Source organism: Schistosoma mansoni, chromosome 1 (assembly GCF_000237925.1).
Source record: "Schistosoma mansoni strain Puerto Rico chromosome 1, complete genome".
Classification (NCBI taxonomy): Eukaryota; Metazoa; Platyhelminthes; class Trematoda; order Strigeidida; family Schistosomatidae; genus Schistosoma; species Schistosoma mansoni.
In genome coordinates, this window is record NC_031495.1 from 52,648,375 (window position 1) to 52,666,765 (window position 18,391).

Here is an 18,391-nt window from a genome sequence, read left to right on the forward strand (position 1 = left end):
CCCAGAGTGAACATCAACTCTGAGATGCAGATACATCCAGCTGACTATATTTTCTTTATAAATAAAAGAATATATCTGTAATATCCCAATGAGTAGAAAAATTAGATTTTCTGGCGTTTCGTAACTCAGTATAAGCAACTCCTTCAGAGAATAAATAGCCAAATCAAAATTAATCCACATTTATATAATACAAAGGAACAAAGCAAGAATATTAATAATAATAATATAAATGATAATATGGCAATGATACCTATATTCTCTTTAAATATATGTATATATATTTATGAAAGAACCAATACTACAATCTGATCAACGTGTAGTTATGGGTAAGGCTCTGTTAGTAATTTGTGCACAAACCAAATATTTCATTGTAGATTTTTTATAATTATACACTTTGAATTGTTCTTTGTGTGTAAGTGTAACGGTTTATATGTGCATTCTTATAATGGTTAGATTTGTACTAGTGTTTGTGTAATAGAAAATCATTAAAACTCAATTATTACAATTTACCAACTTAAAGTAATTTTTTTCTCTATTTTGCATAAACCTTCCCAACTTTAGAAGCTGAACCAGCTAGATCACAAGAAAATGAAGAAACAAAAGGTAATATTTATTTTTATTTTATGTGCATACTCTCATAAAAATGACGCTCAGTCAGTCACAACGTAGAACTTCGTACGTACGTACATCAGTTCGAGTTGCCATAACACATTAGCACAGAGATGCAGTTGTCGATTCAAATCCCATAGTGGTAGAAGTAGTAAGAGTATAAGCTAAAAAGTGTATTTAACATAATTTACAATATTGTCATAACTATACTATATTTACATACGTATTACAAATGGTAATACTTCACATGATAGTAAGTTATTTACTATTCGAACTGAAGTTCTAGAAAGTAAATTGATTCGAATACTGATATGGTATTGTCACACATTTGAGTTGATTAGTATAAAATATGCTTATCCTTTAGTGAAAGAGATCTTTTATGTGCTTTTTATTATGTATATTCTGAATTCTTGATTAAAGTTTGAGGACACTCTTTACTCTTATAGATATTCACATGAATTTTTCTTTCCAACAAACAATCAACATGCATAGGGGTATGGTAAATGAGAAATGGTTGTTGTGATTCGACTTTCTGTCAAATTATAGTTTGTTAATCATCACAACATTTGAAACTATCGATCTCCATAGGTTCTTTATCTTTATAAATTATTTGTTTATTTTCCAATGTTAGTTGTATGTCCCTGAAAATTTCAGTATTTTCATCTATCTAGTAATTGTTACAGCTGTTACCTAAATTATTAAAAAATTCCTTTTATCAAACCAAACTAGTCTTTCTAAGCTGAGATGATAATCCTGGATTTTACTGTTAGCCACCATTATCTCAGCTGATAATACTTATGACTGTAGACGATATCGAGGCAATTATCATGGAATGCACATATGCCAATGACAGACTGATCAATTGCAGTCCTAAACATCAATCGGAAGTTTCAAGCAACCAATACAAAAAATGAATAAAACATGTCTTCATTCTACAAAATAACTAAGACACATTTCTAATATCTGTTGACTAAAGAGTGACCATCAGAATCAAAACAAACCAATATAACGTTTCCTGTTAAGTATCAGTCAACATAATCTATCTATCTATCTATCTATCTATCTATCTATATATATATATATATACTTACTTACTTACTTACGCCTGTTACCCCCAAAGGAGCATAGGCCACCTACCAGCATTCTCCAACCCACTCTCTGTCCTGGGCCTTCCTTTCTAGTCCTATCCAGTTGTTGCTCATTCTTCTCATATCTGTCTCTATTTCTTGACGTAATGTGTTCTTTGGTCTTCTTCTTTTCCTTTGCCTTGACGATTCTAAGTGAGGGCTCGACTTGTGACGCACTGTGGTTATTTCCTCAATATGTGTCCTATCCACTTCCAGAGCTTCCTCCGGATTTCTTCCTCCACTGAAATCTGGTTTGTTCTTTCCCACAGTAGGTTGTTCCTGATAGTGTCTAGCCAACGGATCCGAAGTATCTTGCGTAGATAACTGTTAACAAACACCTGTATCTTTTGAATGATGACTTTCGTAGTTCTCCAAGTTTCTGCCCCATACAGCAGAACTGCGTTGACATTTGTATTGAAAATCCTGACTTTGATGTTGGTTGACAATTGTCTTGAGTTCCAGATCTTCAATTGTATATATGCTGCATCAGATCCACTGTGTTCATCAATGATGTTGATATATATATATATATATATATATATATATATATATATGATTTTTTTGTCCTAGGAATTAAACTTGAGTAAATTGTTATTAGTTTAAAAATCCCCATAGATAATTCAAAACATGAACAATATTTGAGCGAACAATTGTTTTCAATAACTTCATCATCAGGCTCTACAGTTATAAGTCCATAATTATTATGGTATTTTACAAAGGACAAAATGAGGCATGTATTAATTAATTTGACAATGTTATATGTTAAAAATGGTAAACGTTTGCATCTGTTACGACATATATATACTTTAAAATTGTGTTATTTGTAAATTAGAAAGGTCATTTAATAAAGGTCAAAGTGATTTGTAATCAAGTGTCTAGTCACAATCGATTTAATAGTAATTTCGAAAAAATGAAAATGCAAAAAATTGTGTGAATAAAGTGCATAGTAGGGGAATTTCATCTTGTCAATTGAGATAATAATGATAAATAGTAATAATAATAAGATTGGTGTGTGAATATAATATGTAATAAAAGGGATGTTATCAAGATAATTACGATAAAGGAATTGGGAATGATGGATGTGAAGATTAAGATAGAGGTGATCGACAAAAAAGGAAGAAAAGAAAAAAAAACGGGGGAGGTTTATAATATTTAGTTTAGGAATCCGGTGATCCAGTCGTAGGCCAAGGTAAACGTAGTGGCTGGATATACTTTTTCTGGATGCATAAGTTTGGTTTTCTGGAGTTGATCCAGATGGCTTCGGCTATGTAAAGTAATCGTAATCTAGCTCTTTGAGGTAGAGTTTTCGGAACTTGATATAAAACAGAGAAGGCTTCCTCTATTTTGATATGATGTTCACTGTCTACCAAGTGAGAAAGGATGGCGCTGTTAATGGATTTGGTGACTCCTTTTTGTTATTAAACTAATAAAAACACAATCAACCTCATAGTTTTGATCTCTTAGATGCCCAATTGCAAAGCAACTAGTTATTTGCAAATAATTATCATTTTCTTATTGGTGTAGTCAGTCAGTCAGCTACAACGTAGGACCAGGCACATTTATGCATCGGTCCAAGTTGCCATACTTCGTTAGCACAACAAGACGAACACCGGATTCATAGAAGTAGTTAATTTAGTGGTGGTAGTATATAAAGATAGGTTGTATATAAGGATATAGTATAGGATAACTGTTATTAACTAAATTTGATTATTACATGAATTCATCTGATAATTTGAATTGAGAACAATTATTTTTTCGATTTTAGTTTTCATTTTTATTTATAATTCAAAAGATAAACAACAATTCTATAATTTAAAGCAATTAGTCCGTTTGATAAATTTCGATAGTGTAATAAGAAGTTGAAGAAGACATAGTTCTGATAATCTTCGCCTTCTTATTACACTATCTATAATTTAATTTATGATTTTATTGTTCCATGGTGAATGACTCAATTTCTAAATAAAAAGAAAACTTAAATTTTCGTCTGACTAATTTATTCAGATGAGGAAAATATGTTAAATTCACAGAAAGTAAATGATGAAGAAAACATACGAGCAAGTCCTATACAATTGGAGAGGCAACAATCTGTAAACTCTGATAATAAAATACAACATGAAGAAAATGAATTAACGGAAACTGTAACTGATACAATACCAACAGAAGAAATTGTAGAAAAAACTGAAACAAGTAGCTCTAGTTCATCAGGTAGGAAATAAGTCAGGAGTAGTTTTTGAATACAAAGAACGGTAATGATTTATCATTACGATGATTTTTATAACAACTTCGTATTGTTCGGGATGTTAAAAACAGAGTAGAATATCAACTGTCAATATCCATACATTTACCATTAAATAAAGACCGAAATCTTTTCATTGTTACACTATAATTTGAACCCAAATGAGGTCAAAATATAGTTATATTCTGTACTATATTTTAATTGATCGCTCCTACAGGACTCTTAATTACGGGCTGAAGTCATTGTTGTTCAATAAAATTGAGATAATTAATTAAATAATTAATAATGCACTCACTGTTATCTAACTTCTAGACCCACAAGGTCTAATTATGCGAGGAGTAATAAAGATATCACCAAAAGAATCAGGCAACAAATTAATTCAATGATAAGTCAGACAAATTCACCTTGACCAAAAATAACTTGACATTAACATTATTCAAGCCTATTATGATTTTGATTGTACTGTTTTACATTGTTTCCTTAGTACTATTTAAACTTGTGTTAATTTAATTCGGTTATTTACTTACTCTCAAGAAGTGTCATACATTAGGTGACAAAACGTTGGCATTACAATTTTTCTACCCATTGGGATATAACAAACTAACTTTCTGTAGATACATGCATCATCATTGAAATGTAAAATAAGAATAATTTAACGCGATACCATGTGAGAATATATTTACGAAAAAAAATTGTTTCATGGAATGAGCATCTCTTTAATGGAATATTAGTAGATCAATATAACTTGTATCGAATGGACTATTATGGTACTGATAGATTCTCTTCATTATGAGATATCTTTCCGATAAACTAAAGGAATCACTAATTAATGAATGCCTATTTCGTCATATTGTGTACTAAAACTAAATCTCCTTAATTAACAACAGAAAATTGCAAAATGAATGGTTGTGTTGCTTTGATTTTAACCCAAAGTTTATAATCCTTGTTTTTTGGTACGGTTGAACTAAAGGTGGGGTTCACAAAACTCAAGGTAAGTGAAACTGTCGGAAGGGTATGCCTTGTGAAAACCAATTATACTTCAACTCATATCATTTTATATTATAACACCTATAAACTACCAAGTTATAAAACACTTCGCAATTATTCTATTTAGCCTAAACGCTGGTTTGTATTACAACACTCATTTAAGGTCTTCTATCTGATATACACTTTTATGTCAACATTACTGCATGAATTATTTGTTTCATACTTCAAACTGTACAATTTATTCTGAACTTTGTAATTTCATTACGAAATGTGAAAATTTTTCACAAAAGTTTATTCACTCTTGTGATGATGCACCACACATTTGTTACACGTCATGCTTTCTTCTATACTTCTATTATATATTTCATTATTGTACTGAGTTAAACAACACTGTCGTGCATTTTATCAAGCACAACTGTTGGCAATGTAAGTATGTGAAGTTTGTTTTAGCACCGTTAATTGAATAAATTAATGATTTGAGACTAATTAATGTGTAAGTGGTTTGTCAATCACTTGATTTATTAAAAAATATATCCCAAATCTAAACTATTTGATAAGTTCATTTTAAATCTAAACCTATCTACTTTTTTAACAATAACCTTGTCATTTTATTATCTGATTTCTGAAGAAAACTTTTCAGGTTTTATATAGTTGACATCATGAGTCATTTGAAGCTAGACCACCATGGAAAACCTAGAAGCACTGGACGGCCGTTTCGTCCTATTGTGGGACTCCTTAGTAGTGCGCATCCACGATCTCGCCTCACGAGATTCGAACCGAGGACCTATCGGTCTCGCGCGTGAGCGCTTAACCACTAAACCACCGACGTTTTGACAAATAAAAACAGTCGAGTTACAAACAAAAAATCAACAAAGCATTCTACGACGGTATCTTATATTTACTGATTACTTCAATTTATAATACTCAGTGTCTTTTCTGTGAAATTAGTTTATTAAGATTCGAGAGTTCAAATGAGCATTGTTTACCTCTTCTACTTCCATTTTATTTACAAACGAGCCGTTACTTAATCAACAATTGAGTGAAGTTTGGATGTAGACCTATTGTATTATCATTATAACTCAAGGATAACTATTTAATTATATAAATGTTCTAATTATTTCTGAACTTACTCAATAAATGAATGAAAGAAACAGTCAAATGAAAGTTCACCAGCTACATGACAAATACACTACTTGCTTTTAAAATTCATCAATATCCCTTGTGGTCTAGCTTCAATTGACTCACGCTTTCAACTAGGAAAATACTAAATCTCCACAAAAAAACCCCTTCTGACAATAATAATCATATTCTCACTAGTGACTGACTTCGAGAGCTAAATCCAGGAGTTCTAGTGAGAAACAATGACTAGTGGAGTTCAAACCACGTCTGTTGTGAGATAGAAACTCACTGAAGACAATTGGTGAACGGTTGCTTAACTTCGTGAATTGGTTGGAGTTAGACATAAACACCACGGGATGCTGACTTAGTGGTCTATCGGTTAAGTGCTCTGGCGCGAGACTGATAGGTCCTGAATTCGAATCTCGTGAGGCGATGTCGTGGATGCACATTACTGAGGAGTCCCATAATAGAACGAAACGCCCCCTTCCCGTGCTTCCAGGTTTTCCCTGGTGGTCTAGCTTCAGTTGACTCACGCTTTCAACTATGATAAATATAATAATGTACTACCAAAATCTAGTTTTCGCTCGTTAATAATTACCTGAAGTTGATATAAGTCTTATCCAGTCGCTAATTACTAACTATTGAATGTTTGTCACAGTTGAAACTGTTAAATTATAAAATGTAATAATTCATAAGTTAGGGCTAAGATTTCATGTTTGCTAATTAATTGTTTAAATAAAACATGCATCAGTTTGAATTAAATCTTATGTTAATTTTACCTTACAGATACATAAATGTTGAATCAATGGGAAAGATTAAAATGATTTTGTATACCTTTTTATCCAAAATCAAATGTACTGCAATTGAGTTGTCATTTATTATAATGAAAATTAAAGAAAGAAAAACGATTGTAGTTTATCTTAATGAATTAAGCACAGAGTGCTATTATTGTTCTAATGTTTTACCAAAAGAAAATATTTTCAGCTTCTTTGCTTAGCCAATGTGTCAAATTGTGCCTCATAAGTTTTTACTCTTTGTAATCTACTAAGTTTTGAAAGTCGATTTTAAAATATTTACTCTTCAATGAATTGATCTTTTGTATAACGACTTACAGTTTGTATCATTGTATAGTGGACTAATTTGTTGATTTTAATTGAGAACAGTCCATCAATTTTTTTAAAATCCAAGAATTTTATGCGAATAAGTCTGTAGGTTGTTTTTTATCATAAACTCAATGTAACTGTGTTCATTACTTTCTCAAGTCTCAAACATATTTCGTACTTTATTAACTTACTCCTGTTACCCCTGGTGGAGCATAGGCCAATCATCGGCACTCTCCATCCAACTCAGACCTGGGAAATCCTTTCCAGTTGTTTCTAGTTGCTATTCATTATATTCATGTTTGCTTCCAATTCCTGACGCAGTGTGTTCTTTGGCCCTCCCCTTTCCCGCTTACCTTCAAGATTCAGAGTTAGCGCTTGCTTCGTGATGCAATTTGATGATTTCCACAATGAATGACCTATCCACTTCCAACGTCTTTTCCTAATTTCCTCCTTATCTGGAAGCCGGTTTGTTCTCTCTCTGATAATATCCGGCCAACGGACATTGAATATCTTACGTAGACAATTGTCTATAAATACTTGTACTGTTTTGATGACAGATGTAGCAATGCTCGAAGTTTCAGCTTCGTACAATAGAACTGCCTTGACGTTCGTATTTAAGATTCTAAATTTGATGTTGATTGACAGACAGTTGTTTTGAGTTCCATGTGTTCTTCAGTGGTAGGAATGTAGACCATGCTTTGCTGATCCTTGCCTTTACATCTGTATCAGATCCTCCTTACTGATCGGTGATGCTGACCAGGTAATTGAAAGTTTCCATCTCTTCCAGAGTTTCTCCATCAAGTGTGATTGAGTTGATGTTCGTTGTGCTGTATTTGAGGATTTTGCTTTCACCCAAGTGCATGTTGAGACCCACTGCTGTGAGGTTCGCTACTGTACTGTCTCTCTTGAGCTGCAATTGTTGATGTTGTTGAGAAATGGTGAGTGTTCTAAATGCGGCTCACCATTTTTGTGAGGCTTAAGATCTGATTCCCAATTAGATCGCATGAATGATTGTTGTCAAAATATACATCCTGTCTATCCCCATATGTGATAAATGACAATCCGTGTTGGTGAATAACGGAGGTAAATAAGTCAAATACGAGAATCGATTTTGAATACATATGTTTTGAACACTCATTGATGTGGACTGGGAATCAGAGGAATGAAGTGAGTAGAAGAGAGAGAAGCGAAAACGACGCACATTGGAGATGGCGGGTAAGCCAACTCGCTCTTATCAAGCGTTAATCAATATTTATAGTCAAATAAAAATAAGTTACGGACATGTGGTGAATAAGATAAAAAGTGTACACACATTTACGCTCATATAAAAAATAGTCAGGGTTGATAAGTGAATAATTAACGAGGTTAAAACGTAACTCATGATGCGTAGGTAAATTGGCTTGTCCACAAGCTAGAATAAGGTATATGGGCCTAGCATATCAACCGACACTACAATGTGAATGGGATAGAAGGACTTGATCATCTGTGGATTCCAAACCATCTAGTTGCATCCAGGCTGTCCGTCGTATTCTGCGCTTCCCTTAGATGTGGAGGTCTTCACAATCCAGTCGGTCACTAGAAGAAAAAGAAAGGGAGAGAGTAAGAAACAATATCTGACTCCGGTCATCACTTTGAATGCATCTGCCAGCAGTCCTCCATGCTTGACTCTGCGGTGTATTTGGTCTTATTAATTCAGCATAATTTTAACGATTTTCTCAGGTACACCATGTTATCAAAGAAGGTTCCATAGGATTCTTCTGTCCAAACTGTCAACTGCTTTCTCATGGTCAAGGAGGTTGATGTATAGTGACGAATTCCATTCAAATGGTTGCTCAACAATGATCCATAGTGTCGCGATTCGGTCTGCGTAAGAACGATCCTTACGGAATCTGGCCTGTTTTTCTCGAAGTCTAATGAATCTTTCATTCGGCTTGAAAACACTGTTGAAAACATTTCCTGACACTGATAATAGTGTGATGCCTCTGTAGTTAGTTCGCACAGTTGCTGATATATTTCTTTAGTATCTTAGTGAAATATCCTCTTTTCTAGTCTATCGGCACTTGAACGCTTTTCTGAGTAGAATGTGGAGCATCTATGTGTGACTTCAGTGCTTCATCTGGTATGTTGCCTGGTTTTGCTGCTTTCCCACTCGTGATTTGTCTGATGGCCATCCTGATTTCTTCGGTCGTTGGTGGAGTGACACCCATAGAATGGTACTGCCTCGGTGTCTGGTGGGTTCAGTATGGTTGATCCATTAAAAAGCTCTTCAAAATGTTCTACTAACTCTTTGTCTGTGACCGGTCTCTGGTTTACTATATTTCCCTGCCAGTTTCTTCCTTGTGTCATATAGTTGTTTTATATTTTCTTCTCTTGAAGCTTTTTCCGCTGTCGTTGCTCTTCCACTTATTTCTGCTTGTCGACTCCAATGTTCTTCTTTACCAGCTTGTTTGCTTCTACGTATTCAGAATGTGCCTTGCCTCTCTCTGTTCTTGTTCAGCCGTTGTTAATTTCTGTCTTCCTCTTATTCTTTTTTTCTTGAATCATCTTCATGGCTTTAATAGAGATCTATTCTTCATGATGATGCTTGTTGCGGCCCAGCTCATCCTGACAGGTTGAAGTTAATGCTTCTTCGATCACTTTTCAGTTGTCTTCCATAGTAGTTTATTCTTCTCCGAGTAGATCTTGTAAGACTTGGAACTTAATGTTCAGAGTTATCTTGAATTCGTTGAGTTTGTTAGTATCTCGCGGGAAGGCTGTATTAAATCTTTGTACTGCTGTTCCCCCAGTTGTCCAGTGTTTCCTTAGCTTCAGTTTCATGTTAGCAACCATCAGGTGGTTATCTGAAGTTATGTTAGCTCCTCTCCTGGTTCTCATATCTTCCATTGACCTTCTGAATATTTTAGTGATGCAAATATAGTCTGTCTGGTTCTCCGCGATGAGATCTATGTAGATTTTTGTATGAGGTTGTAGAGGAACATCACGCCGCCTGTATTCATTTTGTTGAATGTATATAAATTTGTAAATCTGTCACCATTCTCGTTCTTTTCTCCCTATCAGTTCATGTAGTTCCATGATATCTTGACACCCGGTGTTGTCCATCCCGACTTTGGCGTCTAGGTCTCCCATCAGGATGGCCAGGTCCTTTCCTGAGCACTTGACTATGGTCGAATGCAGCCTCTGATCTTCATTGTCGTCGTTGCTCTCATTGGTTAGTGCATAGCACTGGATAACATTCATTGTTATCCACTCGTTCTTTGTTTCAGAGGAAAAATTGATGTCTAGTATTTTTACAAGTATAAATAAACCATGATAAAGAAATGGAGATCATGACCCATGGGATAATAAACTCTCTGACAAATTCGACGAATCTCTACTTCTAGAGTCTGTGGTCAAAAAGAAGAATATATTACGTAACCCAGTCGATTTGGCGATACTAGGTTGATGCTGATTACTAATGAAAACCTAAACATTCAGAAACTTCTCTACTTTCAACAGATACGTGGCTATCTCTGTTAATATGCTTACTTGATTACATCAAATAGTTTTCATAGCAAACTTCTGAATGCAGAATCACCAACATTCCAACAGCCAGTTCCTATCGTGGACCTATATTATCTAAAAAATCTTTTAAAACCACTGGGGGTTTGTTTCGTCCTAATTTATAGCTTATCAACAACGCGTATTTGTAATCCTGTATAAATATTGCTTGTGGGAGTTGGCTTCTTCAAATGATTTCAGTCCATCATTAGGACTGTTCTCGCTAGTCCTCATAAACATCAAATTGGATAATATTTTTATGTTTTAAGCAGTGATGGATAGTGGTTAGCAGTGGAATCCAGGACGCGCGTTTCGTCCTATTTGGGACTCGTAAGCTAGATGTACCTGCATTTCAGAGTTGATGTTCACTCTAGGACTCGAACCCAGTACCGTTCGCTTCAAACGCCATCGCGTTGTCCAATTAGCTACTGAGTCCTGCTTGTGCAATAGGGTGAAGTTTGAATTCACTTGGTATTGTTTGTTTGAATATTCCCATTGATGTTTGGGACTGCTATTGATCAGTCTCTAATTAGCCATATGTGCATACTGTGTGTATTGCCTCGATATAGCCATAATCCATCATTGCTTATAATGCTTGTGCAATAAGGCAATATCGATGCAGTTCTCACAGTATCCACATATGCCAATAAGAGACTGATCAATAGCAGTCCTAAACATCAATGGAAAGATTCAAGTAATCAATACCAAGTGTATTTTTATGGTTTGTTTTCTTAAAGTAATTTCTGGATTATTCATAAAGTTAATGCACCGATTTAAATATGCTCATGGAATTAGTTATATTGATATTTATTTCAACATACACCATATCATTCTTAGTTTCCATTCTGTTCGTTTAACCTGTATTTATAGAGCCATGTACATAATAACAGAAAAAAGAGTACTTTGTATTTCAGTACTGATTTAATCTGGTTTCTATAATGAAACTTTACTGAAATAAGCATACAGTAAAATAATTCATAACTGGTACTCGTCAAAATTAATAATTTACAGTTTCTATTACTGTAGATCCATTAACAAGTCAACTTCGATCGGGGTCAACTCTTTGTGAATACACTGAATTCACAATTATATTACTCTTCATTGTTTAAATGTTCTTCCAAGCCAATTTGTGAATATTTCAATAATAATAATGTACGACAGTTTGCGCAGATATTCCCAAAATCAAGCTGACATATACTACATGAATGTACATTTTCAGAATATTGAGAAGCATTCTCTATCGGTTTCTCTTCTTTTGATGTATAAATTTCTTTACTGCACCAAAAACACGTAATACGTTTGATACTAAATCCTGCTAACACGTGCTTTATTTTTGGATTATTTGTAAAGCAACGATCAGGTTTCTCAGTAGTGTCACCCGATGTATGTTTGAAGTCATTAAAAAGTTTACGATCATTTTGTATACGAGCGCGTAACCATGAAGCACGCTGATTTGATATTTTTGGATAGTACCAAATCATAATTATATGACGTAATCTCATAATATATACCTGGTACATAAAAGTAATATATATAAATTACATAATTCCATTATGATTATCGTCAGTATAACAATAATGGCTGAACATTGTAGCCAGTCGGCTTGTTAAAAATTCAGTCTGTTGGGTATATGAGTATCATGATGGGGAACTCTGTCTCGTTCTTTTAAATTCCACAGTAGTGAATAATTATGTTTGTTAGGTCTACTCTTCATATATGACAAAATTGAGCTGTTTAAAAGACACCTATTCAGGAAATCTGTTATATATGTAATTAAATAAATTCGATTAAGAAATTGCGACCCAGTATTCGTTTTAAATCTATCCGCTATCATCAAAAACTGTCCACTGTTGTCGTTTGCTCAATGGTATATAGTGATAATTCGTTTAGGTGATGGCTGTATCCATCTTTGTCCTGAGCAATCCTTTCTAGTTGTTTCTACTTTATATTCATCATTCTGACGTCTGCTTCGGATTCTCGACTCAGTGTATTCTTTGGTCTTCCTCTTTTCCGTTTACCTCCAGGATTTCAAGTTAGTGTTTGCCTCGTGATGCAGTTTGGTGATTTTCGCAACGTATGTCCTACCCACCTCTGGCTCTTCTTGAGTTACTGCGGGTTTGAAGCCCAGGTAAAAAAGGAGGGTTGGGCATGAGGTCAGCAACCCTCACACCGGAGAAAACAACGTTACTATAAAAACGCTAACCAGATGATCATTGTCTTCGGCCTTATAAATAAAACAATATGGTGTTAAGTGTTCACTCACTGGTCCTAGTAATATTTGTAAGAAACCATTTGATAGAATTCAGTCATAACCAACCGTTTTAACTAACGATAAATATTCTGCTTCTGTGGCTACTTTGTGTGCTTAAGGGAAGATAAGAAGCGAAATTAGGTAGCCTTGTTTTTGTTTGAGAGGCATCTATGAGGTACCCTCCATGCATAACTTTACAGTTCAATTCATCCTAAGAATTTCGTATGATGGTGACGATCCTCTCAGGTACGCACTCAATAACGTCGGAGAAGATTTCACAAGGTTTTCTTATCCACATTATGTTTTCTCATAATCAAGGAAGTTGATGTATCGTGATTAGTCTCATTTGATTAGCTAGCTACTCAACAAGTCCATTATTACTAACTAGCATTACGATTAAAAGCTGAACACCAAAATGTCAACTATTAACTAACGATTTGTGTGCCAATTAATTCTCATCGCATATACTATCAATTTACATCATAAGAACTCAACTTGAGTACCATGTAATCCTTCAATTTAAAGATTAAATTTCAAACTTATGAATTTTGTAGGAATTCTATGAAAATCGTACGTATAGTAGAAATAAATAGATTCTGAGCAATAAAATCTTAAATGAAATTCATTTACACTGAACTTTTTCAAAAACTTTATCTATTCTACAAAAGATCAGTTGTTCAATATATTTGTCGAAATTGATATAAATGAAGTAAAATCGCGAAGAATGATGTATAGATTATTATTTTTATTATCAGAAGGGGATTTTGTGGAGATTTTAGTAATTTTATATAGTTGAGATCATGAATCAATTGAAGATGGACCACCATGGGAAACCTGGAAGCACTGGACGACCGTTTTGTCCTATTGTGGGACTCCTCAGCAGTGCGCATCCACGATCCTACCTCACAAGATTCGAACCCAGGACCTACCAGTCTTGCGTCAGAGCACTTAACCGATAGACCACTTAGCCGGTCGGCATCCAATGGTGTTAATGTCTAACTTCAACCAGTGCTTTCAGGTTTTCCATAGTGGTCTAACTTCAATTGACTCATGATCTCAACTATATTATTGTTATTGTTAGGTTCACAGACCATATTTTCTTGCAATTAAATAATTACGATGGTTAAGTAGTTACACAAACATTTACATATTTCAATATGAATCATACTTACTTCAATTAATTGACTTATAATCGTCAGAACTAATAATGTTGTAATGATTATATTATTGTTGAAATCCTGTGAAATTAATATTGGGTGACAGACTGTAACATCACTATTAATTATTGTATCTTTTGACTGAATTAATATATCAAGTATATTTCTAACTATATTTGCATAAAATGTACCACTAACAATAATTGAATAATGTGGAATTTTATTGAATATTTCAGAACCATCATTTAAAGTATCATCATTTTGAGAAGATCTTGTTCTAGACTGAATGAAATCATTTGAAATGAAAGATGTCAAAGAAAGTAAAGAATTTTGTATAACATGAATAAGTAATAAGATTATAACAATTATAACTATCCATATGTTAAACAGTGTGTTTGAACATTTCATTTTATTCTTCTCAATATGACTCCAACTGAAACTAGTTAACATTTTATAATGTTTTGATTCATTATGTGTAAGTGGAAATGTTGAAGGAATTCCTTGTAGAATTACTTGTTTCTCCTGAATATTCAAAATACAAAAATATATCATTTCATGGATAAATAATCATAATCTATATTCGTAAAATAGCACAAGTACATATACATGTATGAAAAATTGACTATTGTTTATTATCTTTTTATATATAAAAGTGAATAATGTTTGGGGCATCACTGTTCTCTCAATACCAGGAAAAGTCTTCAACAGAGTATTGTTAAACAGGATGAAGGATTCCGTTGACGCCCAACTTCGAGATCAACAAGCTGGATTTCGTAAGGATAGACCGTGTACAGACCAAGTCGCAACTCTGCGGATCATTGTGGAATAATCAATCGAATGGAATTCATCACTCTACATCAACTTCATTGACTAGGAAAAGGTATTTGATAGCGTGGACAGGACAACACTATGGAGGCTTCTTCGACACTACAGCGTGCCTCAAAAGATAGTCAATATCATACGGAACTCCTATGATGGACTAAACTGCCAAATCGTCCACGGAGGACAACTCACCGAATCGTTTGAAGTAAAGACCGGTGTTAGGCAAGTTTGCTTACTCTCACCCTTTCTCTCTCTCCTGGTGATCGACTGGATCATGAAGACGTCAACATCTGGAGGAAAGCACGGGATACAGTGGACAGGCAGGATACAGCTTGACGATTTAGAGTTCGCAGATGATCTGGCTCTTCTATCACAAACGCAACAACATATGCAGGAGAAAACGACCAGTGTAGCAGAAGCCTCAGCAGCAGTAGGTCTCAATATACACAAAGGGAAAAGCAAGACTCTTAGATACAGTACAGCATGCACCAATCGAATTACACTTGGTGGAGAAGCTTTAGAGGATGTGAAAACGTTTACATATCTGGGCAGCATCATCGATGAACACGGTGGATCAGATGCAGATGTGAGGTCGAGGATCGGCAAAGCAAGAGCAGCATATTTACAACTGAAAAACATCTGGAACTCGAAACAATTGTTAACCAACACCAAGATCAGAATTTTCAATACAAATGTCAAGACAGTTCTATTGTATGGAGCTGAAACTTGGCGAACTACGAAAGCCATCATCCAGAAGATACAGGTGTTGATTAACAGTTGTCTACGCAAGATACTTCGGATCCGTTGGTCAAACACTATCAGCAACAACCTACTGTGGGAGATAACAAACCAGATTCCAGCGGAGGAAGAAATCAGAAAGAAGCGCTGGAAGTGGATTGGGCACATTTTGAGGAAATCACCTAATTGCGTCACAAGACAAGCCCTCACATGAAATCCTGAAGGCCAAAGGAGAAGAGGAAGATCAAAGAACACATTACGCCGAGAAATGGAGACAGACATGAGAAGAATGAACAAGAACTGGATAGAACTAGAAAAGAAGGCCCAGGACAGAGTGGGTTGGAGAAAGCTGGTCGGCGGCCTATGCTCCATTGGGAGTAACAGGCATAATTAAGTGAGTAAGTAAGAATAATGTTTGAGTTAATGTTGTTGATTTTCTTTAGTCACCTATAATGTCTATGTGATAGATTTTATTCGTAAAGAATAAATCTTCTAGTAGTTAGCTATTCTAAAACGACTATATATCTTGGATTACCTATAGTTGTGCCCATGCCTCAAGTATAAAGTGAATTTGCATTGAAGTCATACAACTTATTGAGTAAAGATATTTTCTTTAAAGTCTAAAACTCTCCAGTAATTTCCGATACATTCAATAGTGTCTCCATTCGTCTGGAATCTATATTAGAATATCAGCAGTAAATGAGGATATTATCGAAGCATAAAACGTGACATGACCGAAGAATTACTTTTAACATTTGAAGATTCATCACTGATGGTGAGCGACAAAAGTGGCTACAAAACAGATTAGTAAAGCGTATATTCTTAGTTAATGAGTCAATATAAAGCTTATGATAAATAGAATATATATATATATATATATATATATATATATATATATATATAACTCTAGTTACAAAGTGATTATACAACAAATTTATGAGTAATAATTCGATAAACTGGTTTCAACGCCTACAATATTTGTTCCGCTAAAGCTTTCACCAGTTTAATTAGCGCCACATTCTAAGGCTGAAGCCTTAATGCAACTATTCTAATGGTAACAAACATCTTAGTGAACAGTCTCCAACACTGAGAAGTAGGTACCAAAATAGTCACATTTATAAATATTTTCATAAATAAATCAATAATAAAACAATTATCAGAAGGGGGTTTTGTGGAGATTTTTAGTAATTTAATATAGTTGAGATCATGAATCAATTGAAGCTAAACCACCATGGAAAACGTGGAAACACTGGACGGTCTTTTCGTCCTGTTGTTGGACCCCTCAGCACAGTTGAATGCCGGCTCAGTGGTCTAGTGGTTAAGCGCTCATGCGCGAGACCGATAGGTCCTGGGTTCGAATCTCGCAAGACGGGATCGTAGATGCGCAGTTCTGAGGAGTCCTACAATAGGACGAAACGGTCGTCCAGTGCTTCCACGTTTTCTATGGTGGTCTAGCTTCAGTTGATTCATCTCAACCATATAAAATAAAATGATTAGTAATTAAGATCAATCTGATCTTTTTTTATTGTAAAATATCAGATTACCTGTTGAATATATTCTGAAGTTATATAACTATTATCAAATGTTATTTTACTTAGCCAAGAATTTCTAAATATAATTGCTTTGATGATTAATTGTATCATAATCACCAATGACAATACCAATAAAAGCCATGAAATGAAAGATCTCATTTCTTCAATATAATTCAATAAACTATTTGATTGTTTTAAATGATCCATTCCTTTATTCATTTCACTAGTCAATTGATTAAATCCGTTAGAATTCACTATATATGTGATATTATCTCTTCCAATTGTATTTAATATCTTTTCCATTTCATCATTGAAACTCTTTTTAAATGTAACATTAAAATGATTTAATCTAATTTCATCATAATGATCACATTTATTAGTAGATTGTTGTATTATTGAATTACATATTTGATTTTTATTCAATTTTATATATTCACATGTTTTACTACTTATATCTAATTCAATAGTACATGTTATATATGCTTTATTTAAAAACTCTTGACATAAATTATATAGATTACCAGTATTGTTTTTACATGAAGAGTTCTGTATAGATTCAATCCATTCAATATTGTTCTTTATTATTTTCATTAATTGTAATGAAAATAATTGTATATTTGATAATATGACACGGATGTTATATAACATAGAATTAAATTCATTCAGTATATTGTCTATTGAATTGTTGAAAATATTCAATAATGAATGATCCAATTTCTTTAAATTTTGATTTGTTTCTAAGGTAACACAATTAAAAAAAGATTTTAATTTTTCAAAACTATATAAAAGATTTAAAATGATATTAAAAATACTTATATAAGTAGCAAATAATAATAATAACCATCTTATATAATATGTAATTAAATATGGTAATATCATTAATCCAATACATTGGAGGTTTGATGAAAAAGCAAATACAGGAAGTATCATAATATAAGTAGTTAGTAATATTGATATATATAAATTATAATTTAATAGAATAATCAATAAATTATATATAATAAATCCAATTAATATACTACTTATTAATCCAAATAATTTATTATAATTTAATTTAATTAATAATAATAAATAAAAAATATTCCATTTAATATATTTAAATAAAATATAAATTTTATTATAAATAATTAAATATATATTAATTATATAATTAAGTAGTATATAGAAAATTGA

At 33.5% G+C, this 18,391-nt stretch overlaps 1 protein-coding gene across 1 annotated transcript; it reads right to left on the reverse strand.

Annotated features, from left to right (window-relative positions):
- Positions 1 to 11,809: 11,809 nt before the first annotated feature.
- Smp_154800 (hypothetical protein) lies at positions 11,810 to 17,809 on the reverse strand (the record flags this gene model as incomplete). The annotated part of the gene is made up of 3 exons (XM_018794824.1): positions 11,810 to 12,229; positions 14,142 to 14,408; positions 17,231 to 17,809. The coding sequence occupies 3 exons, from the start codon at positions 17,807 to 17,809 to the stop codon at positions 11,810 to 11,812; spliced, it is 1,266 nt and encodes a 421-aa protein (XP_018649197.1).
- Between the last annotated feature and the right edge of the window lie 582 nt (positions 17,810 to 18,391).